The sequence below is a fragment of the Stigmatopora argus genome, chromosome 2 (genome assembly GCF_051989625.1).
Source record: "Stigmatopora argus isolate UIUO_Sarg chromosome 2, RoL_Sarg_1.0, whole genome shotgun sequence".
NCBI lineage: Eukaryota > Metazoa > Chordata > Actinopteri > Syngnathiformes > Syngnathidae > Stigmatopora > Stigmatopora argus.
The window spans coordinates 17,181,760-17,201,003 of record NC_135388.1 but is presented as its reverse complement, the minus strand read 5'-3'; the positions used below and the strand labels follow the sequence as shown (position 1 = coordinate 17,201,003).

At 38.6% G+C, this 19,244-nt stretch overlaps 3 protein-coding genes across 3 annotated transcripts; 2 read left to right on the top strand and 1 right to left on the bottom strand.

Moving 5' to 3' along the window:
• Positions 1-2,027: 2,027 nt before the first annotated feature.
• On the bottom strand, positions 2,028-6,130 carry psma4 (proteasome 20S subunit alpha 4). The gene is made up of 9 exons (XM_077586542.1): positions 5,976-6,130; positions 5,615-5,640; positions 5,495-5,537; positions 4,791-4,953; positions 4,623-4,700; positions 4,466-4,554; positions 3,303-3,433; positions 3,099-3,222; positions 2,028-2,258 (listed from the first exon to the last, which is right to left on the bottom strand). Exons 2-9 carry the CDS (start codon positions 5,615-5,617, stop codon positions 2,104-2,106), a joined length of 786 nt encoding a protein of 261 aa, XP_077442668.1. The 5' UTR covers positions 5,618-5,640; positions 5,976-6,130; the 3' UTR covers positions 2,028-2,103.
• Positions 6,131-6,514: 384 nt separating this feature from the next.
• slc25a44b (solute carrier family 25 member 44b) lies at positions 6,515-11,666 on the top strand. The gene is made up of 5 exons (XM_077595096.1): positions 6,515-6,673; positions 7,041-7,102; positions 8,148-8,819; positions 8,894-9,021; positions 10,065-11,666. The coding sequence occupies exons 3-5, from the start codon at positions 8,150-8,152 to the stop codon at positions 10,254-10,256; spliced, it is 990 nt and encodes a 329-aa protein (XP_077451222.1). The 5' UTR covers positions 6,515-6,673; positions 7,041-7,102; positions 8,148-8,149; the 3' UTR covers positions 10,257-11,666.
• A 1,275-nt stretch (positions 11,667-12,941) lies between these two features.
• Positions 12,942-19,184, top strand: LOC144069628 (cellular retinoic acid-binding protein 1). Its single transcript, XM_077594819.1, has 4 exons — positions 12,942-13,079; positions 14,011-14,189; positions 14,412-14,525; positions 18,258-19,184. The coding sequence occupies exons 1-4, from the start codon at positions 13,010-13,012 to the stop codon at positions 18,306-18,308; spliced, it is 414 nt and encodes a 137-aa protein (XP_077450945.1). The 5' UTR covers positions 12,942-13,009; the 3' UTR covers positions 18,309-19,184.
• Positions 19,185-19,244: the final 60 nt, after the last annotated feature.

Below are 19,244 nucleotides of genomic sequence, written 5' to 3'. Positions count from 1 at the left end.
TAATGTATTTAATTCATTATTTTTTTGTTAAAAAATAAAGATATTTGATAACGTTGGAATGTTTTATCAGTGCTTTTCTTGTGGAAATCCTGATGCGGCCCAGTCTCACCCAGACTCGGCCTCTAGCGGCCCCCAGGTAATTTGAGTTCGAGACCCCTGCTCTTGGTGGAGGAAACCCTCCACGAAACGGCAAGATGATTGCATTGCATTGTGGGAGCACTCCCACCGGTTCCCGTCCGCCTCGTCCCCACTCTTTGTCTTTCCCCGTCTCTTTTCCTCGTCCTCCCATTGCCCGAAAGACAACACAGTGCCTGCCATTTGTTTGGATTAGTTAATGCTGAGATGTCAGCCTTGATTCTGATGTATACCACCTGTCTTGGCCTCCAGCTGACCTCGCCCCCCAGCACCCCCCCTGCGCAGACATTCCAACGCTTTTTCGGGGTTCCATGTTTACAATACGACAGACGGCCCAGCGCCGATGTGGCTTCATCGCGCTTTTTCGGTGGCAGGCCTTTCCAGAAGCCAATCGACGAGCCTCATCCAGAACAGAGCGAGCTATGAAAGTCAGCGTGATGGTTACATTTTTACAAACAGCAAAGGACGGGGTGGTCCGTGTCGAGGAAGGTGCGGGAGGGGGGCTCCGTCACTCGCAACATGCCAGGATCCTCCCACTCGAGCTCATGTGAACACCATGACCTCACTGCCTCGAGCCTTTCAATGAATTAGCGCCGTTGATTTACAGGCCTTGGAAGCAAGGACTGGCGTCCAGTAAAAGCAAGTTTTCCACTTAGAAGTTCTCAACTTAGAGTTATGTCAGGCTTTATTGGTTTACTTCTTTTGAATTTCAGCTTTCAAGAATGCGTTCGTGGAGTTACATCACATTTTTTTTTGTCGAGTGCGGAATTTGAGCGGCAGGTCAAACTGTGATGACATCATGGCTTTTGTTTTTAGTTTCATTTCTTTACTTCTTTTTTTCAAATCTTTGCAGAGCACTCATTGGGTAACATTGACGATGCTAGACGTCCAATCCATTTTGACTGGGAGGGTCGAATAAACGCTTGTTTCTACAAATGAACAGCAGTTAAATATAAGGGTTTTAAAAAAAGTCATAATTTGTACGTAAAATGGTTAAATGACTGAAAATAGTCACTTTTTCTACAAGAAGATAAAGGTCTCCAATATCAACTTTTGAATAACTGTCCACAGTCCCGAAAATGTGAGAAAGCCTTTGGGCTTAAAATCACATTTAAAGCCAAAGTATCTCTAAATTTCCACGTCAAAATGTATAAAGTTGCAAGTGTAATAAAAGCTGTTTCTGTGAAAATGATGCAGAGTTAACACTGCTGCCATCACGTGGTAAAAGAAAAACATGACACATTTTGCAATGAATTGTGGGTCTTTCCGCTGAAATGTTGGAATAACACGTATAGTATGAAAAAATAAACAAAAAAAGTGAAATGCATGCAACCCAAGGCACAAAAAAAGCAATTACTGACGTTGATGGTCGGAAAAATCCCCCGACTTGAACCCCATGAGAACAGAGCTATGAGCTGTTACATACGTATATATACACTGTACATACATTAATATATATACATATATATATATATACATATATATAAATATATATATATATATATATATATATATATATATATATATATATATATATATACACACACACATACATATATATATATATATATATATATATATATATATATATATAAATATAAATAATTGCCTATATTTGTTGGTACGTATATTTTTTTTCAAACCTTACCTTATTGCAGTTTCATAGTTAACTAATAAAATGTACTTAATTCTGATCACAAACAAAATTACTTGTTTCTCATTATTGTCAAGTGACATTTTCAGGATGGTGCAAATTCAATATTAATTTGAATATTGTCATGTAAGTGCAACTTTAGTATGCTCATGTTTTGACAGACAATACTGTCCATTTCTACTCCCACAACTCCAACATTCATCACACTAAAGTCACATAATTTCGCAAGCACAATATAAACATTTCCAAACTTTTAATGTAAAAGACAAAACAGACAATACATGGGAATCAGGTGCAAAGAAAAGTCATTTGGTTTATTTATCCTTTTCTTTCTGCTCCTTCTCCTTTTTGTCCTTCTCAGCCTTGGCTTCTTCAGCCTCGTGTCTCTTGATCAGTTCTTCCACCTCTTTTTGTTTCAGCACCTTGATCTTTGTTTTGCCGTCCTCCCGCGTCAGGGTAGCAATCTCAACTGCAACGGGACCGCAATGACAATAAATTACGAAAGTTTGTACAGTCGCAAACTGGTAAACTGGTCTGAGCTATATGTTTGGTGGCATCAGTATTGCACTTTATCAATAATGATAAAGTTGGCCCAAGAACATGAGATTGTACCATATAGTTAATTTCAAACCAGAGGCTGGAGTACCATAACACTGCACCCGTGACTCAGAAATAGAGACAGTCCCGGCACAGATTTATCTTGAGCTACGTTCTCATACTATCTACTGAATGGTACATATCTTACATAATATGACTTTACCAGCAAACATGGCGGTTGAAAATCCAAAAGTTCACCCAGATGAAATTAAAACTGGGATTTTTATTTTTTTAGATTGATGCACTTTTGACGATGCTGGCCAGGGAAACAACGCTGGCTAAAGCCTTGTTGTTTCAGTTTCCATGTCAATATTCAGATTCGAACTACAAAATAGACTCACCAGCTGCATCCACTTCGAATTATCTGTCCAATTACTCTAGTCATCCCTCAGTCGGATGGAAAATTGTTCCAATTTCCTCCAGAACATGTATTAACCATTTTGCGACTAAATTTCTTGGAATTAAAAATAAAAAAAACCTCAAATGCTTGCCGCCACAGTAATGAAACTAAACGAAAGAGGACACAGTGTGCCATATGTTCGTGACGTCACTTGGTGACAATTGTAGTATTGTCTCACACTGAAATTGGATTAAAACTTTTTGGGTGCTTTTTGGGGGGTTGTTTTTTCAAAGAAAAGGAGTTTTGGCTCAACAAAGTCCAATCTATCAAATTCTGTAAAGTAAAACGTGAAAGGGGGGTCTTCAAGCTCACCTTTCTCTGCAGAAAGCTTGCTAACATCCATAGTTTTGTTGAGAACTTTGACAGCCAGAGCCAAAGCCGAGGACAGCATCATCTCTCCCTCTTTGTAGTCCTGCTTCAACATGGACACTGCAGCCTGAGGTCCAAGGAAGACAAAAATTTGCATCAATATCACTGAAATAGGTCTGAAATTCACTCCATTCCATTCGAGCTTACAGCGCTGTTGTTGCCGATGCACGTTGCCTTCCAGCCGCCGTAGTTGCCGCTTGGATCACTTTGGTACAACTGGAAGCCGTAGTGTTTATCCCAGCCCATGTACAAGAGAGACACACCGAACGGCCGTTTGCCTAGGAAGGAAATCCACAGACGTCAAACGACAAAAAGAGTATGCACAATGGCTCTGGAAAATGTTGGCATGTTGTACATCCATAGTGAATTCTACTGATAAAAATGTCTTGTGGACGTTCAATTTTGAATAAATTCATTGACTCATTGCTGCTGCCCTATGGAAGGCGTTACAGAGCTATAACTGCCAAGACAAACAGACTCAAGGACAGTTTCTTCCCAAGAGCTGTCAACATACTCAAATTAAGTTCTGCACCTTGGACCTAACTAATCAAGACTTATTACTATTACTTATACTACTTATTTATTATGGTGACCATTTATTTATCTATTACTATTTCGTGATTATTTATTTTTCATTACTATTTAGTGATTATTCATTTATTATTACTATATATTGATTTTGTATGTCTGCTTGTTTGTTGTTGCGTCCATTGACTCAGCGAGTGGTGCGACTTGACCCTGAACGTCGCCAAAAACCATGGAACTCGTCCTGGACTTCAGATGGAACAAGCCTGCTTCACTCTGCTAACCTCACTTGGACTACTTATTCATTTCCTTATTTATTGAGTATTTATTTGTCTCTCTGTGTTATTTGTGCACTATGTGGTGAAAGCTTTAAATCTCATTATACTTGTATAATGACAATAAAATCATTCAATTTAATTCAATTTCCATGCTGCTTATCCTCACAAGGGTTGCCGGGGGTTGGATTGGTTGCCAGCCAAACGCAATAATAATAAACTATACGGGTAACTGTTATTTATTGTGTTCAATAAAACAAAAATAGTACGACAGTTTAAAACTTTTCTAAGAACTATATCATCCTGATTGCCCAAAATCAATGATCACACGACATTTACTCCTCCTCTATAAACCCACTAAAAAAACATAAAAAGGAACTTCTGGCCATTTTCAACTCCAAAGGTTTGGCAAACTGACAAAATGACACTGAAGTTTATTTAAAAAAAAAATAGAAAAAATATTACACGGTCACTTTTAAGAGGAAAAAAAGCATCCATTAAGCATCCTACCTCCAAACTGAGTATAGGCCTGTTTGATGTCACACAGTGCGGTCACCAACTGCTCGCAGGGGATTGGCTCTTGGTACTGCAATAAATATCTGAAGAGGAAAATGTGCTTAATTAGGGGACGCGTAAAGATTAAGCCATCTTTCCCCCGAATCCTCACCTCTGCGCTATTAGGCGCAGTTCGTTGGTCAGTACGTTAGCATCTGACGTGATCCCTGCGACGCTACACGCCATGTCTCTGCAAAAGAAAATCAGTCAAAGAAGTCAAACGTCTTCTTCGGGTCACGTTCTCATGATGGTGTTGAGTAACGAGCGATTTCGCACGCACTCATTTAGCTTGTAGATCTTCTCGGAGAAAAAGACCTCGTCCAACAATTTGTGAATGTTGCGTCTTTCTGCCGCTAACAGCACTCCATCTTTTGCCAGAATCCCGAGACACGTTCCGGCGTGGCCGATGGCTTCCATGGCGTATTCCACTTGATACAAGCGGCCTACAGATTGCAAAGATAGTCGTCTTTTCACAGAGTAGCCAGAAAATTCCAACCGCAGAGGCAATCAATTATTGCACGGAGAAACAAGACTAAAACAAGATTGTTTTATGTCTAAATGAGGTTTTTAACAATTATTTGGGACCAGAATCCAAAAATGACCTCAGTTTTTGTTTATCAAATTGTTTTTAGCTATAGGATCCCTGTTGTCTTAGAAAACAAACAAAAACACTGCACATATCTCTTTGTAGTACACTAATTTAACTCAGCCAATCTGCCCATATGAAATTGCATGTCTATCGTTGTCTATACAATGCAATGACTTAAATTCTACATACTACATAGCTGTGTGCATGTAGTAACAACATAGAAAATCAGTATACTTTAGAAAAAAAACCTGAGTCAATATACAAAAATTGAGATCTTATTTGAATTCCACACCCCCAAATCACCTTAACAGGGGCCAGAATCTAATTTTTGTTGTTGTTGTTTTGTATTAAATGATTTCTGTGTTATTGGTCTTATATAAAAGGACATGTCTTGCCTTCAGGAGAAAAGATGGTTGTCCGGGAATCATATCTGCGAGACTTAAAAAGCAAACAGAAAAAGAAATTAGTGCACTGACCAAAAAAATGCTTGATGAATACATAAAAAAGTAACCTACCATTTTTTCGTGAACGAGGACCTTCCCTGCAAACAACAGACGAACGATGAGAGTGAAAACATTAGTAACAGTTTAACTTGTTTGCCTAAACAGCTGCCGCTCTAATAGTGTTTGCGCCGTTTTAATATTGTCATATTTAACGAATGTAAACGGCCAACACGTCACATTTTAAATGAGAATTGCTCTGTGTAGGCATGACAGCTAGCTACCTCAACAGAATGAATCTGCATTATCCAAGCTAAGCTAACTAGCATGCGGCTTAAATTAAAGAAAGCGCAAGCAAAAATTAACTTGTTTAGACTTTTAACACAGATTTAAAAGCAACGTTAGCTTGTCCAGTAGCATCAGATATTCATAATACCTTGGTTGAAAAGGCGTGAACTGTTCTATTATCCAAGGAAGAGAAGTTTAGTATGCACTTTGTTTTTTGCTTCCTCGCGTCGCGACCGGTGCGAAATGCAGCTACCGCTAAACAATGGCGTCAACAGCGCCATCTGTGTTGAGGAGGGCAACACACATTCAAAAATATTTTAGCATATGCACTTGATTTATTGTATCTCCGACGTTCAGAATATTGACTGAAATTTTAGCATTTTTGTACCTATTTTAAAGTACACACTTTGTTCACTATAATATTATGTTTATCGTTAAAGACACGCATTTATATTCGTGGAATGTGTTCGTGACAAATTGTGAATTGCGAAGTATTTTCTTTCTAATTATTTTTGGGGGATAAGTTTTGTGTTTCTGAAAAAAAGTTACATACGTACGTCGAAGAAGGTGGCGTATTTGTTAGTTTTAAAACCAATAACGATTGTTACCCTCTAGATGGCGCTACCCAACATTTACGGCCCACCGGAAGACGAAAAATCGCCACTTCTGATTGGTTGTTGGGCCCCCGTGAAGCTGCAAGTTGACGCGAGATCGGTCAACAGACAACACCGGAAATATTTCTTTCTCAATTTACGCTTTTCATTTACGGGACTCATCATCACATCTATGTTTTTACGCTTACTTGCTGAATCAAATCACCAAGTCATGGATTTGACGTGCAAATGGGTGAGTGTGTTAAACGGGATTTGAGACGCATCTCTGCTGATTCATTAGCTCTGCTATGCAGTACAGTAATTTAATGTAACACTTCTCGCTTGTCAGGCGTTGTCTAGTCCTCCAAAAGCTACTAGCTGAACACCTGTTACACTCTTCTGCTTTAATTTTGTTATTTCTTCAATAACAGTGGGCGATCTGTAATGTAACAGCACTTTTGAACTTTGTCTCAGCTTTATACAAAGATTTTGCTGCATCAACTAACCCATTCACTTCTAGTGGTGCTGACAGACGTCCAGTCCATTTTGACTGGCAGCGATCATTCCTAATATTTGAAGTATGCGTGTAAATAATCATTTTTCTCGTTTGTCCTTGTTAGGGGCGTGAGTGAGCTGCAGCCTATCCCATCTGAACCCTGGTTTGGTCATCAGGTAGTCGCAGGTACTGATCCATCCTAATTAACCTGCAAAAACTGAAATAATTTTATATTTAATATGCCCACGTCCTTTAGCCCAAACTGGTTTTATTTGTAACCACAACACACCAAAAATAGAGCTTTGCTACACTCAGATTAATTGGCTTTTCATTTATACTATTGGTTTGGTACAGAAAAAATATATATAATTTAGGAATTGAATTTTGTATTTCCTTGAGTTGTCTCTGTTTGATATTAAAATGGGTTAGATAAACGGAAACCTTGGTGGGGGATAGTTATTCAAAAACATAAATCAAGAGAATATCAAATACTTTTTTCACAGCAATTTATGTATTTGTTGAGTGAAGAGTATGGTCAAGGAGCAAATTAAATTTAGCTGGTGTTGCCATTGTAATAATATTGATGAAAATGTTGAAAGACAAAAGACAAGGTTACTTTACCTTCTTTTTAAATCTCTCCAGTTCAGGAATCATTGGTAAACACAAAATTATGAAACATCCCATAAAGTCTCATAAATGTGATTCCTCTCAAAGTACTCTCATAGCAACCAATGCAATGCATTTTACAGTAGGGATGTCCCAATGCTGATTTTTTTATTTTATTTTTTTAAATGTTTTGCCGATACCAATCCGGTTGCTCGTATTCTTAGACCAGTAAAAATAATACAAAAAATATTGTAACCAGTAAATGACAAATCATATTTTGCCTATTAAGGTGAGCCCAGATGTCAACTCCTCACAAAATCCTCTGTTTATAAATATTATATGCTTACTGTGTTCATATGATTTGTTTCTGAAGAGAAACATCTTTTCCTGGTGGTTTGATTTACAGCAACCAAAAATCGCCATGGTACTGAAAACACGACTAGTGGATCAGATCTGAATGTTTGACAAAATCAGATCTTGTCCGACACTCCTAGAAAATATTTTTTCAGTGTACAAAATTCAATCAACAAAATACTTTTTACTTTCCATGTGACAGAATGGCAAAATCTGCTGCGACAGTCGTATTCTCCTTTTTATTAATGAAAAATCTCATTTCAATTTCCAGACATGAGTCATTCCAACGAAGACGCCCCTTCGGCCGGGACCACGCAGCAGAAGAGAAACATTCAGATCATCGAGTGGGAGGACTTGGACAAAAAAAAGTTCTATTCTTTTGGGGTGTTCATCACCTTGAGCATCAGGGCCACAGTTTACCCGGCCACGCTCATTCGGACTCGGCTGCAGGTGCAGCGTGGAAAATCGCTTTACAGCGGCACTTTCGACGCCTTTGTCAAGATCCTGCGAGCGGAAGGCGTCCGGGGTCTCTACCGCGGCTTCTTGGTTAACACCTTCACCCTCATCTCCGGCCAGGCGTACATCACCACCTACGAGCTGGTGAGGAAGTACGTCTCCAAGTACTGCGACGACAACACGGTCAAGTCGGTGGTGGCGGGCGGCGTGGCGTCCACGGTGGCTCAGAGCATCACTGTCCCCATAGATGTAGTGTCGCAGCAACTCATGATGCAGGGCCAAGGGGAGCACCTCAGCCGCTTTCGCCCCAACATCCGCTGGGACGCCGCCGGCAAGCCAAAACGGGTGTTCGGCCAAACCAGGAGCATCGTGGCCCAAATATTTGCCGCCGACGGTTTACCAGGTTTCTACAGGGGTGCCCTCGCTTCTTTACTCACTTACATCCCCAACAGCGCCGTCTGGTGGCCTTTTTATCATTTCTACGCAGGTAAGCTCAACGTCGCTTATCAGTCTTATCTGGGCTTTTGTGTTGGGTTGACGGTCTTCCCGCGTGTCCTATAGAGCAGCTGTCAAATCTGGCCCCCTCTGATTGCCCTCACCTGGTGTTACAAGCCATGGCCGGACCACTGGCTGCGGCCACCGCCTCCACCGTCACCAACCCCATGGATGTCATCAGAGCTAGAGTGCAGGTACGTGCTCAGGAAATTAAAACGCAGGGTCTCAAAGTGTAATTTTCACATACCGTATTTACTTGCATATAAGCTGCACCCATAAAATGGTACTCGAACGTTTGGTCGCCCGGACGTTTGGTCGCCGGACGTTTGAAAACATGACAGAGTTTAATGTTGAAACCAGCTTTCAAAATTATATTCACTCGGGCGACCAAACGTCCGGCGACCAAACGTCCGGGCGACCAAACGTCCGGGCGACCAAACGTCCGGGCGACCAAACGTCCGGGCGACCAAACGTCCGGGCGACCAAACGTCCGGGCGACCAAACGTCCGGGCGACCAAACGTCCGGGCGACCAAACGTCCGGGCGACCAAACGTCCGGGCGACCAAACGTCCGGGCGACCAAACGTCCGGGCGACCAAACGTCCGGGCGACCAAACGTCCGGGCGACCAAACGTCCGGGCGACCAAACGTCCGGGCGACCAAACGTCCGGGCGACCAAACGTCCGGGCGACCAAACGTCCGGGCGACCAAACGTCCGGGCGACCAAACGTCCGGGCGACCAAACGTCCGGGCGACCAAACGTCCGGGCGACCAAACGTCCGGTCACGCATAAAATTGCCTTAAAATCGTTGAATTTTACAATTTCTCGCGTATAAGCCGCCCCCTGATTTATAATTTTCACCTCCATATTCATGGTTTTAATAGGGAGTACAAATGCGTTACTTAAAAGGGAAAATCATCGCATGTAGTATTTCTGAGACACTCTATGAATATAAGTACATTATTAGCGTCAATATCATAAGGAATTCATTAATCACTTCGGGAACGGATATGTGGTCGGGAACCAAGGTACCGCCGTATTTCCAGCCAAAAGAAAAACTGCGATCAGTTCATGTTCCCGTGGTTCAATCCACAGACACTAAAATTAGCACATCCGCGTAATCCAGTCATTACTGTAAGTGCCTGCAAAAAGGCCGAGACTAGTGGTGAGGCAGTTCACTTCCGTGTGATGGAAAAAAATTGAAGGTCGTCTGCAAAACACATTTGTGTGTATTCAGGTTGAAGGCCGCAGTTCAATCACAGAGACCTTCAGGCAGTTGATCAAGGAGGAGGGCCTTTGGGGAATGACCAAAGGACTGTCGGCTCGCATCATTTCATCCACTCCCACTGCCATCGTCATGGTGGTCGGCTACGAGAGCCTGAAAAAACTGAGTTTGCGGCCAGAGCTGGTGGACTCCAGACATTGGTAGAAAATCCTCGGCACTGATTCACTTTTGCGGATGGACTTATCAAAGCAACTTTTTATTTAGATTTACTAAGATAGTGAAGAGTAAGGAAGATGATTACGACAAAACGTCAAACAGGAATACCTCTTTTTTCTTCTTCTTTTAAACAACAAGATTGCAGTCTGGGGATTTAATCCCTGATTTTTAGCTTGAACTTTATTTGTGATTCGCTTAGATTAGATAACTGTATTCATCCCATATTTGGGAAATTTCACTATCACAGTAGCAAGAGAGTGAGAATACAGACACAGGAGAAAAAAAAAACACAGCGTTCAGCCCAGGGGCCGAAAGCACCCCATCATATTGTGATCGAGTTCACTACTGCACTTATCTCACTTTCGTGTCCAAAGTCGCGTTCATTCTTTCGCCCTCTCCCAGTAAAAATGGCGTCGTAAATGGCAGTTAAAAAGTGACCCCAAAAAGCCCCAAAACAAACAGCAAACCCCCCTGTAATTCCCCCAAAATCAATAGTAAATGATCCAAAATTAACAGGAATAGACCTGTAAGTACCTAAATTTACAATGAAGTGACACAAAATAAACCTATTGGCTGCCATTGACAACAACAGATGTCCAATTCACTTAAACTGGGAGGATTGGCTGTGATTCATTCGCCCCACCCAGTGAAAATGAACTGGACATCTAACACTGTCAGCGGAAACCAGTGAGTTAACTTATACAGCAAACAAATAAACAGAATATTTTTTATCTTGAGCATAATTGTGTATAGTCTCCTACTATACATATATTTTTTAAATGTTCACCTTTGCTGAGTATATCATTATACAAGACCCTAATAGTGAGTGTTTTCTCTGTATCAAAAGACTAATTCTGTGCAATGGAAAAGCTGCATTATTGTTGTTTTAAATGAATAATGCATCATTTATTGATTCATTTATTTTTGGTTGTCTTTGGGTGTTGCTGTTTCTTGAAAAAAGATGAGCCTCTTTCACAACCAGTATTTTAGATTGTGAGATTGCACACAGTTAAAAACAATTTTGTGGGATGGTGGCAATTTGAAAAAAAGTACTGTATGTGGATATTGTTGAGGTGTTTATTCATGGTGCACTGTGTCATTATAAATTGAGGAAGTTCTCAAAAGTTTAGCAGGACATCCTTAAGGAACATTCATTTTAATGAAAAATGAGGGTTATTTAACTTCTAACCAATGAGTTAGCACATTTTTAGAACCTGTGATTTAAAGTGGTATATCCTTTGTATTGATTTTGCTTGTGTAATTGTGTATATATGTTAAATTATACATTTGAACTGAAATCGTTCCATATGATACATATTTTGAGTTTGAAAAAGTGTTTATCTTAAGCTTTGAGACAATTCAGCTAATGAGACTGTCTGTTTTTTGCACACGCACACACACACAAAATGAAAATAAATAACATTAGACATCTAGTGGCATCAATGGCAGTCAGTGAAAGATTAGCATTCGCGTTTATTCCTCCTAATTTAAATGGATTAAAGGCAGGCAGTAGGTTTAGCCGATGTTATGCTGATTTTTGGCTTTGATACAGTATCTTCAAAATAATGCAACTTCCAATAAAGCCTCTAAAATATTTCACTGCATGTGATTTTTTGTTGGTTGTTCTCATTCAAAGCATTGTCATTTGGATTTTTTTTTAAAGCCAGCTCGATAACCAGCACAAATAGGATAATTATAGTTCATATCAATCTGCTAATTTCCCCTACTAATCCTCATTAGGGTCACTTTCTGCCGGTATTTTCTTAGTGTTAAGGACACAAATCCAGTCCTTGTAACTAAAAACAAAATCCAAAAATCAAAGTACCACTTTTTTTCATTGCACAAGACTATGCCCTAAAGTAGTATACTTGAATCAATTTCTTGATAATTTTATTTGTGTACTTGTATGTTTGTATAGGCGCAAAAACATGTAGTATTGTAGTAATAATAGGAGTGATCCTACTTCGCCCTTTTTTGATTATTGGGGGATTACTGTATTGGCCCAATTTATATTTACATATATATATATATAAATATAAATTTCAATAATTTTTTTAAAAATGTGATTACATTTTTTGGGCATTTTTTGACATTAATACTAAAACAGGGTGTCAAATGGCGGGTGCAAATGATTGTTTGAAAACGCTGTCCTATATGAATGTATAAAAATATTTCGATAAAAATGATATATATACATACAAATGTATATATACATATGTATGTATGTGTATATATACATATATATATATATATATATATATATATATATATATATATATATATATATACATATATATATATGTATGTGTATATATATGTATATATATGTATATACATACACCTACATACATATGTATTGGATTGGATAACTTTATTCTTATTCTTATTATTATGTATATATATGTGTGTATATATATGTATATGTATGTATGTATATGTATATATATATATATATACATACATACATGTATACATACATACATATGTATATATATGTATATATACACATACATATATACATACATACATATGTATATATACATATATATGGATGGGGGTTATAATTTCTGGAGAAAAATATACTTTAATGACATCTTAAATAGTGTGTGTGTGCGTGTGAGGATGAGTGTGTTTTCTGCGATACAAGGGAGGTGGAGGGGGTTTGACCATGAACCAGATGAGAAGAGAGACAGACGGAGGAAGAAGCAAGAGCAAACAGTCCCACACAACAAGAAGGAAAAATGCCAAATTTCGCAGGCACCTGGAAGATGAAGAGCAGCGAGAATTTCGATGACTTGCTCAAGGCGCTGGGTGAGAAATCATTTTTTTCTTTGGTGGTTTGGTGGGAGCTTTGTCAGTTCCAATCGCAGCTCTCTCTATTCCAATAAGGACCGGAATTAGACATTTCACATTATCATGATATCATGGAAGTGAATACAATTAAATTTCGCAGTAATGAAAAAACCTGCTTGATGGATGTCTTGAGTGTACAGTGGGAAAAACTCTGGCTTTCTGATGGCTGTCCTGCCCAATTGTTGTAGAAGTGAGTCACAGAGATGGTTAAGAATATGACTGCTTGTATGCAGGATTAAAACTATCATTATGGACAGGAGAACCGAACGGGGGTGGGGGGAAATGGTCCAATCTGCATTTTAACATTTTCCCAGAGCCAACGTTATGCTCCTTAACAGCATATTTGAGGAATGCCAAACTCCTATTTGTCATTTATTTTTGTTTTGTTTTGTAAATCTCTTGTGACTTTATATAACTTTGGCTGACAGTCACTGACAGAAAGAAATAGCTATCCAATCCATTTGGACTGCAAGCGATTGTTTGATCTTCAAATATGGAAATACATTTGTTTGTTAATGCTGAGTCTTATAGTTTGAAAATAAGATGTTTGTTTTATGCATTCATTCATTCATTTATTTTTATATACGATATAAAAAAGGACAAAAACAACCATGCACACTCACACTCATCTTTAGGGGCAATTTAGAGTGTCCAATCAGCCTATCATGCTTGTTTTTGGAATGTGGGAGGAAACCGGAGTACCCGGAGGAAACCCACGCAGGCCCGGGAGAACATGCAAACTCCACACAGGTGGACCGACCTGGATTTGAACCCAGGAACCCAGAGCTGTGAGGCCCACACGCTAACCGCTCAAGCTGCTGTGCTGCCCTAAAGTTTAATTTTCTTTCAAAATTGGTCAAGTTGCTGTCATGGTGCGCTGTATTATCAGGTGTGAACGCCATGCTGAGGAAGATCGCTGTGGCGGCGGCTTCCAAGCCTCACGTGGAGATCCGCCAAAACGGCGAACAGTTCTACATCAAGACTTCCACCACGGTCCGCACCACAGAAATCAACTTCCTCATTGGCCAGGAGTTCAACGAAGAGACCGTGGATGGAAGAAAGTGTAAGGTAATTTTAGCCACCTTTAATATCACCAAGGAAGAAAAGCAACTCAGGTTTTTCTGTGGCGAATCCCAATGGCAAATTCCGATTTTTGATTTATATTCTGATGCTGGCAGAACGCAACTCAACTGAGTTCCAACCAGAGTTTTCTGTCGGTATATCTTCAGGACCGAGTTGATTGATGGACAAAATCGGAATCTCAGACATGATGTCTGATACCTTTTTCAGAGTCTGGCCACCTGGGAGACAGAAAACAAAATGTACTGCAAACAGACTCTATTGAGTGGCAACGGGCCAAAAACCTTCTGGACCAGAGAGCTCATTGGGGATGAACTTATACTGGTGAGTGTTTTCTTATTTTTCTTTAAAATGCGAAATATTGTGAAGTGTAATTTTTGATTTCACCTCACATCCATTGGACACGTTCTCTTATTTAAGGGAGTATTTTGAAATGGTAAAAAAAAACCAGAAATGTTTAAGAAAGTTTGATCTTATTTACAAAACAGTGGGCCAAATTATTTATTGTTGTAGTACTTTGTTGCTTATATATATGATAAAGCGGGGTGTTCAAAGCTTTTCTCTAAGGTCTGCTTTCAGAAAAATCAAAGGACGCAAGAGCACACTTTCATATCCTTCCACTTTTATTAGTTTAACAGAGGAGCGGAATCTAGTAAAAATGAAATAAATATGTAAATAAGTACATAAACAATAAATATGCAAATAAATTAAATAAAAAAACTACACAAATGAATAAATAATAAATGAATACATCATTAAATAAATAAATAGATAAATAAATAAACAAATAGATAAATAAATAATAAATGAATACATCATTAAATAAATAAATAAATAAATAAACAAATAGATAAATAAATAATAAATGAATACATCATTAAATAAATAATAAATGAATACAAAATTAAATAAATAAATAGATAAAGAAATAAATAAATAGATAAAGAAATAAGTAGATAAATATATACACAATTAGAAATATAAATAAATACGCAAATAAATAAAAATAAATACATATGCAAATAAATAAATCAAAGATGGCATTTTCAAAATGTATTTATTCCAATTTTTCAGTATTAACTCAATGGCAGCTGTCCCAGTTGAAAGGGATTTGATGTCTACAACTGTCAATGGCAGTGAAGGAGTTAATGACTACAAGCAAGAAATAGATCATAAGAATATTGCAATATGTATTTATATACTATATATATATATATATATATATATATATATATATATATATATATATATATATATATATATATATATATATATATATATATATATATATATATATATATATACACATACACGTATACTGTATTTATATTCACACACCTGCGAAAAGCTGGCAAATGATTCAGGGTGTAGCCTGACTATGGCCCGTTGTTGGCTGGGATAGGCTCCAGCACCCCCCATTGTGGTATTATCCCTACAAGGGTCACCTGGATCGCAAGGCACAATGAAACTTGTTGCTTACATCTTTAATTTGAAATTAAACAAACATATGGAAATAAATGGACATTGTGCTAATGGACAAAGAGCAGAAGAGAGTGATGTTGATAAATAGGCAAAACCAGATGCCAACAAAAACAAAAAACAACATCAGAAAGATGGAACACGGCATGGAGGGGTTAAAGAGCAGGGGGAGTAGATGTGGAAGGTGAAGGCTAGCGTGGGTCCCAAGGGAAAAGGACATTCATCTTAAACTGTTATCGACCTCTGCCAGTTTGAGTGGAATTAAAAGATGGTAAAAGTCATCATTCAAACATCACCATTGGTCAAAAGTGTGACGGCAAGCTGCTCTGTGCTCAGACTGTTGACTGTGACTAAGCAACAATCACACAAATATTTTGGAAGGGGTGTCATTGGGATGGAAGTTTTCGGCAGAACCACAATGTGTTTTGATTCACGACGAGGGCGTGTGTGTCCATGTGGAGTGTTAGGCTGTAAAATGATAGGCACAAGGGGACGGATGTTTGGGGAAAAAAACAAGTTTGTTCCAAGTTGACGATGGGAGTTTGGAGGATATATATTGCAGCCTAATAAGAATAACACTAACTACTTTTAAAAACAGTCAATGATCTTCATCGGAATGATTTTCAAGTGTCAAAATGATGCGGCAAGTGTAGTGAGGAAAGGATGAACATGTTTGAATATGGCCTGCACAAGAACCTAAAGTTCAGCTTACATTATCTTGCACTTCTCATCTTTAACACTAGATGGAGATAGTCATTTTAACAATGCCTTTCCATTATCTCAGGTTTCAAAACTATCGAGGACCAAATTAATAAATGCGCAAGTGTCATTAATAATTAAAATTGGAAGTGGGAATAATCACTAATTTATTAAGATACCATCTTGTTTTATGGAAAAACCTAATAATTTTGCTCTTTAATTTATTTCATGGACACTAACGTCATGTGAAGTGTGCATCGTGTATTTTTTGTTTTTTTTGCAACTAAGTTATTGACGGTAGAGTTGATGCGAATTTAGCACTACTAATTACATGATTTGGTAAAGACGTTAAATCTGTTTCAATTGCAGAAGTTGGCATTGAATGATCATGTTTGACTGCCATTGACGGAGATGAATACTAAGACTACTGTTATTTAGTACTAAAAAACAAAATCCTGTTAAAAATCTTTTTTAACAGTTGGATTCTCTGTTTAACAAACGATTTCAACTCCTTAGATTTCTCTGAAAACGACCCTCAGAGAAAAACATTTGGACACCCCTTATTACATCATCTGCGTCACAATTCTAAAGTGAAATCAGCCTCAAGGGTTGAGTATGCAATGTGTTTTGTTGATTTTTATGGATTCCCCCTAGATGCAACCCATTCCATAAAGAATAGAAACACTACTTCTTCCTGCACTAAGATTCCAGGAACATAAAACAACGGACGTCCGTTTCTGAATGCTAACCTCGGAGGGGAAAAAAAATATCTTAAAATCAAACCGTGACTTTCAGCATACCGTTACACCTCAAGCGATAATATGTATGTACAAGTATGTTTACTGCATAGCGAGCTAAAAAGGGATGATAACTAAAATCGACCATACGCCCTCCTAGTGTTGTGCCAAGTCGTTTCCTCACATAGTAGATTAGGGCTAACCTCAGTGTGACTGAGGATGTGCAGACTTAACGATCACTTTGAGTCAACACTTAAAATGATAAGTTGGAGTGTTGAAAAATATCATGACGGGAAGCTCGTACTTCTTTTATATTTCGGAGCATTTGATTACAATGTTGAGAGTTGAGAGGAAGTACGTAGGCCTCTGTTGGCCACTTTAGGTGGTGAAAAAGTCAAGTGAAAATGTGTGTCTTTGATCATCCTGCTGCCCTCAATTGGCCTCATTGATCGCATGGTGGAGAGATGCAAATGAACCCTAGCGTTACCCCCAGTTAATGCGTCCCTCGACGAATGGCCGGACGCCAGATGGACTCGCGTCGGCTTCATTTGTCACAGACTCTGTCACCCTCTGGCTTGAGATAATGATGTGTGGTGCTGGAGTTGGCAGGAAAGCTTCACCTTTGGGACTCTCGTAAATCTTAGGGAGCTAAGCCTAGATCGCCATTTGTGTATTCCGAAATCAATCAAGGAACGAGATGTGGAAATTGGGAAGTCGAGAAAGGATTTCTTTTTTCATTGTGGGGACTGACTCCAATTTGGCACAAATATTTTTGCCGGGTTAGCTTTGATTTTGCAGTATTATTGCAATTGATCGCATAAGAGTAACTGTGATCGATTGCATAGTCATGCACTTTTGATATTACTTTTTTTTTTCTTTTACTGGGAAAACGCACTTTGTGGAGTAGCACCACCAATTTCGTTATACGCAGCTGTGTATGATGACAATAAAGGCTTTTGATTTGACACAATGCGATAATGAATTGAAACGTAGCAATTAATTGCTTGAAAGCACCTTTATTTAAATTAGCTGCCGTATCAAACTATAAATTCACATGAACTCATTGTGAAGAGGTCATTTGGGGCTGAAATAATTAACTATGATAATTTAGCCGTCATCCATTGTAATTCCTTTTTTTCAGACTTTTGGAGCTGATGATGTGGTGTGCACAAGGATCTACACACGAGCGTAGCCGAAACGGTTTCTTCAAACACCACCTAAGAGTACTCAGCATTTGTCAGCCTTTTCATTCTGTACAATTTTATATCTTCATTCATGGATGATCTGGATTTGTTTCCATGAATGTGTCTCAAACAAGATTAGTGGTTTCTGGTAATGGGTGAATACTAAAGGGATGCAATATGGCTTCCTTTAACCAAGATTTGGCAGTGTTTTATGTGTGGAAACTGGTGAATGGGATGAACACATGGCAACAGGACTAACACAAATCTTATTTCTCTCTATAAAGGAGCGTTTAATAGCAAACACCTGACTAACACGTGAACATCGCGAGACGAGAACAGACACAGTAAAAGAAGAAATGTTTGTATTTGTGTATATACAATCAGCTTCTTGGGATTGTGTGGCATTCCAATCCACAGCACAGTGAATACAAAAATAATCACCAAACTGCAAGATAGTCTCTTTAGCTGGTTCGATAATCACTGTAAAGCCAGGCGTGCCACCAAAGTTGCCAGTCCTTGCTTCGGTATCAAACTTGTATACCTTTACTCGTTTTGTAATCATTTTTGGAAAATGTATAGTAAATGTATTTTCTAACACCTACAGTGGAAACCAGAAATGTAGACACTTCATCAAAAGATTATTTTTCCAACATAAATCACTTTCTTTTGCTGTTCTCAAACCTTAATTGGTTACATCATTGCTAATCGTTGTAAATGGTGGGCTACGAGTTAAACAACAGGGCCAGGGGGGCTTTTGTGTGATTTATCGCAAGCCATAAATATTATTTATTCATAAAAATATCTAAAATACAAACATGATAAATAATTAAAAGCATATATATGTTATAATTGAGACCTAACATCGACTATGTGGATGTCATTAGGCTAGTTCTGGCCCGGCAGATGAGTGGTTGGCCCGTGGGCTTCACAGTTATGGGGTCTTA

What these genes read in the sequence shown, in the direction of transcription:
- psma4 (XM_077586542.1), bottom strand. An exon ending in AACCATCTTTTCTCCTGAAG is followed by an intron (nt 4,954 to 5,494) that starts GCAAGACATGTC and finishes TGCAATCTGTAG; the next exon opens with GCCGCTTGTATCAAGTGGAA. An exon ending in GCATCGGCAACAACAGCGCT is followed by an intron (nt 3,223 to 3,302) that starts GTAAGCTCGAAT and finishes CTTGGACCTCAG; the next exon opens with GCTGCAGTGTCCATGTTGAA.
- slc25a44b (XM_077595096.1), top strand. Translation starts at nt 8,150, where the DNA reads ATGAGTCATTCCAACGAAGACGCCCCTTCGGCCGGGACCACGCAGCAG. An exon ending in TTTTTATCATTTCTACGCAG is followed by an intron (nt 8,820 to 8,893) that starts GTAAGCTCAACG and finishes CGTGTCCTATAG; the next exon opens with AGCAGCTGTCAAATCTGGCC. An exon ending in TCATCAGAGCTAGAGTGCAG is followed by an intron (nt 9,022 to 10,064) that starts GTACGTGCTCAG and finishes GTGTGTATTCAG; the next exon opens with GTTGAAGGCCGCAGTTCAAT.
- LOC144069628 (XM_077594819.1), top strand. Translation starts at nt 13,010, where the DNA reads ATGCCAAATTTCGCAGGCACCTGGAAGATGAAGAGCAGCGAGAATTTC. An exon ending in TGACTTGCTCAAGGCGCTGG is followed by an intron (nt 13,080 to 14,010) that starts GTGAGAAATCAT and finishes CTGTATTATCAG; the next exon opens with GTGTGAACGCCATGCTGAGG. An exon ending in TTGGGGATGAACTTATACTG is followed by an intron (nt 14,526 to 18,257) that starts GTGAGTGTTTTC and finishes CCTTTTTTTCAG; the next exon opens with ACTTTTGGAGCTGATGATGT.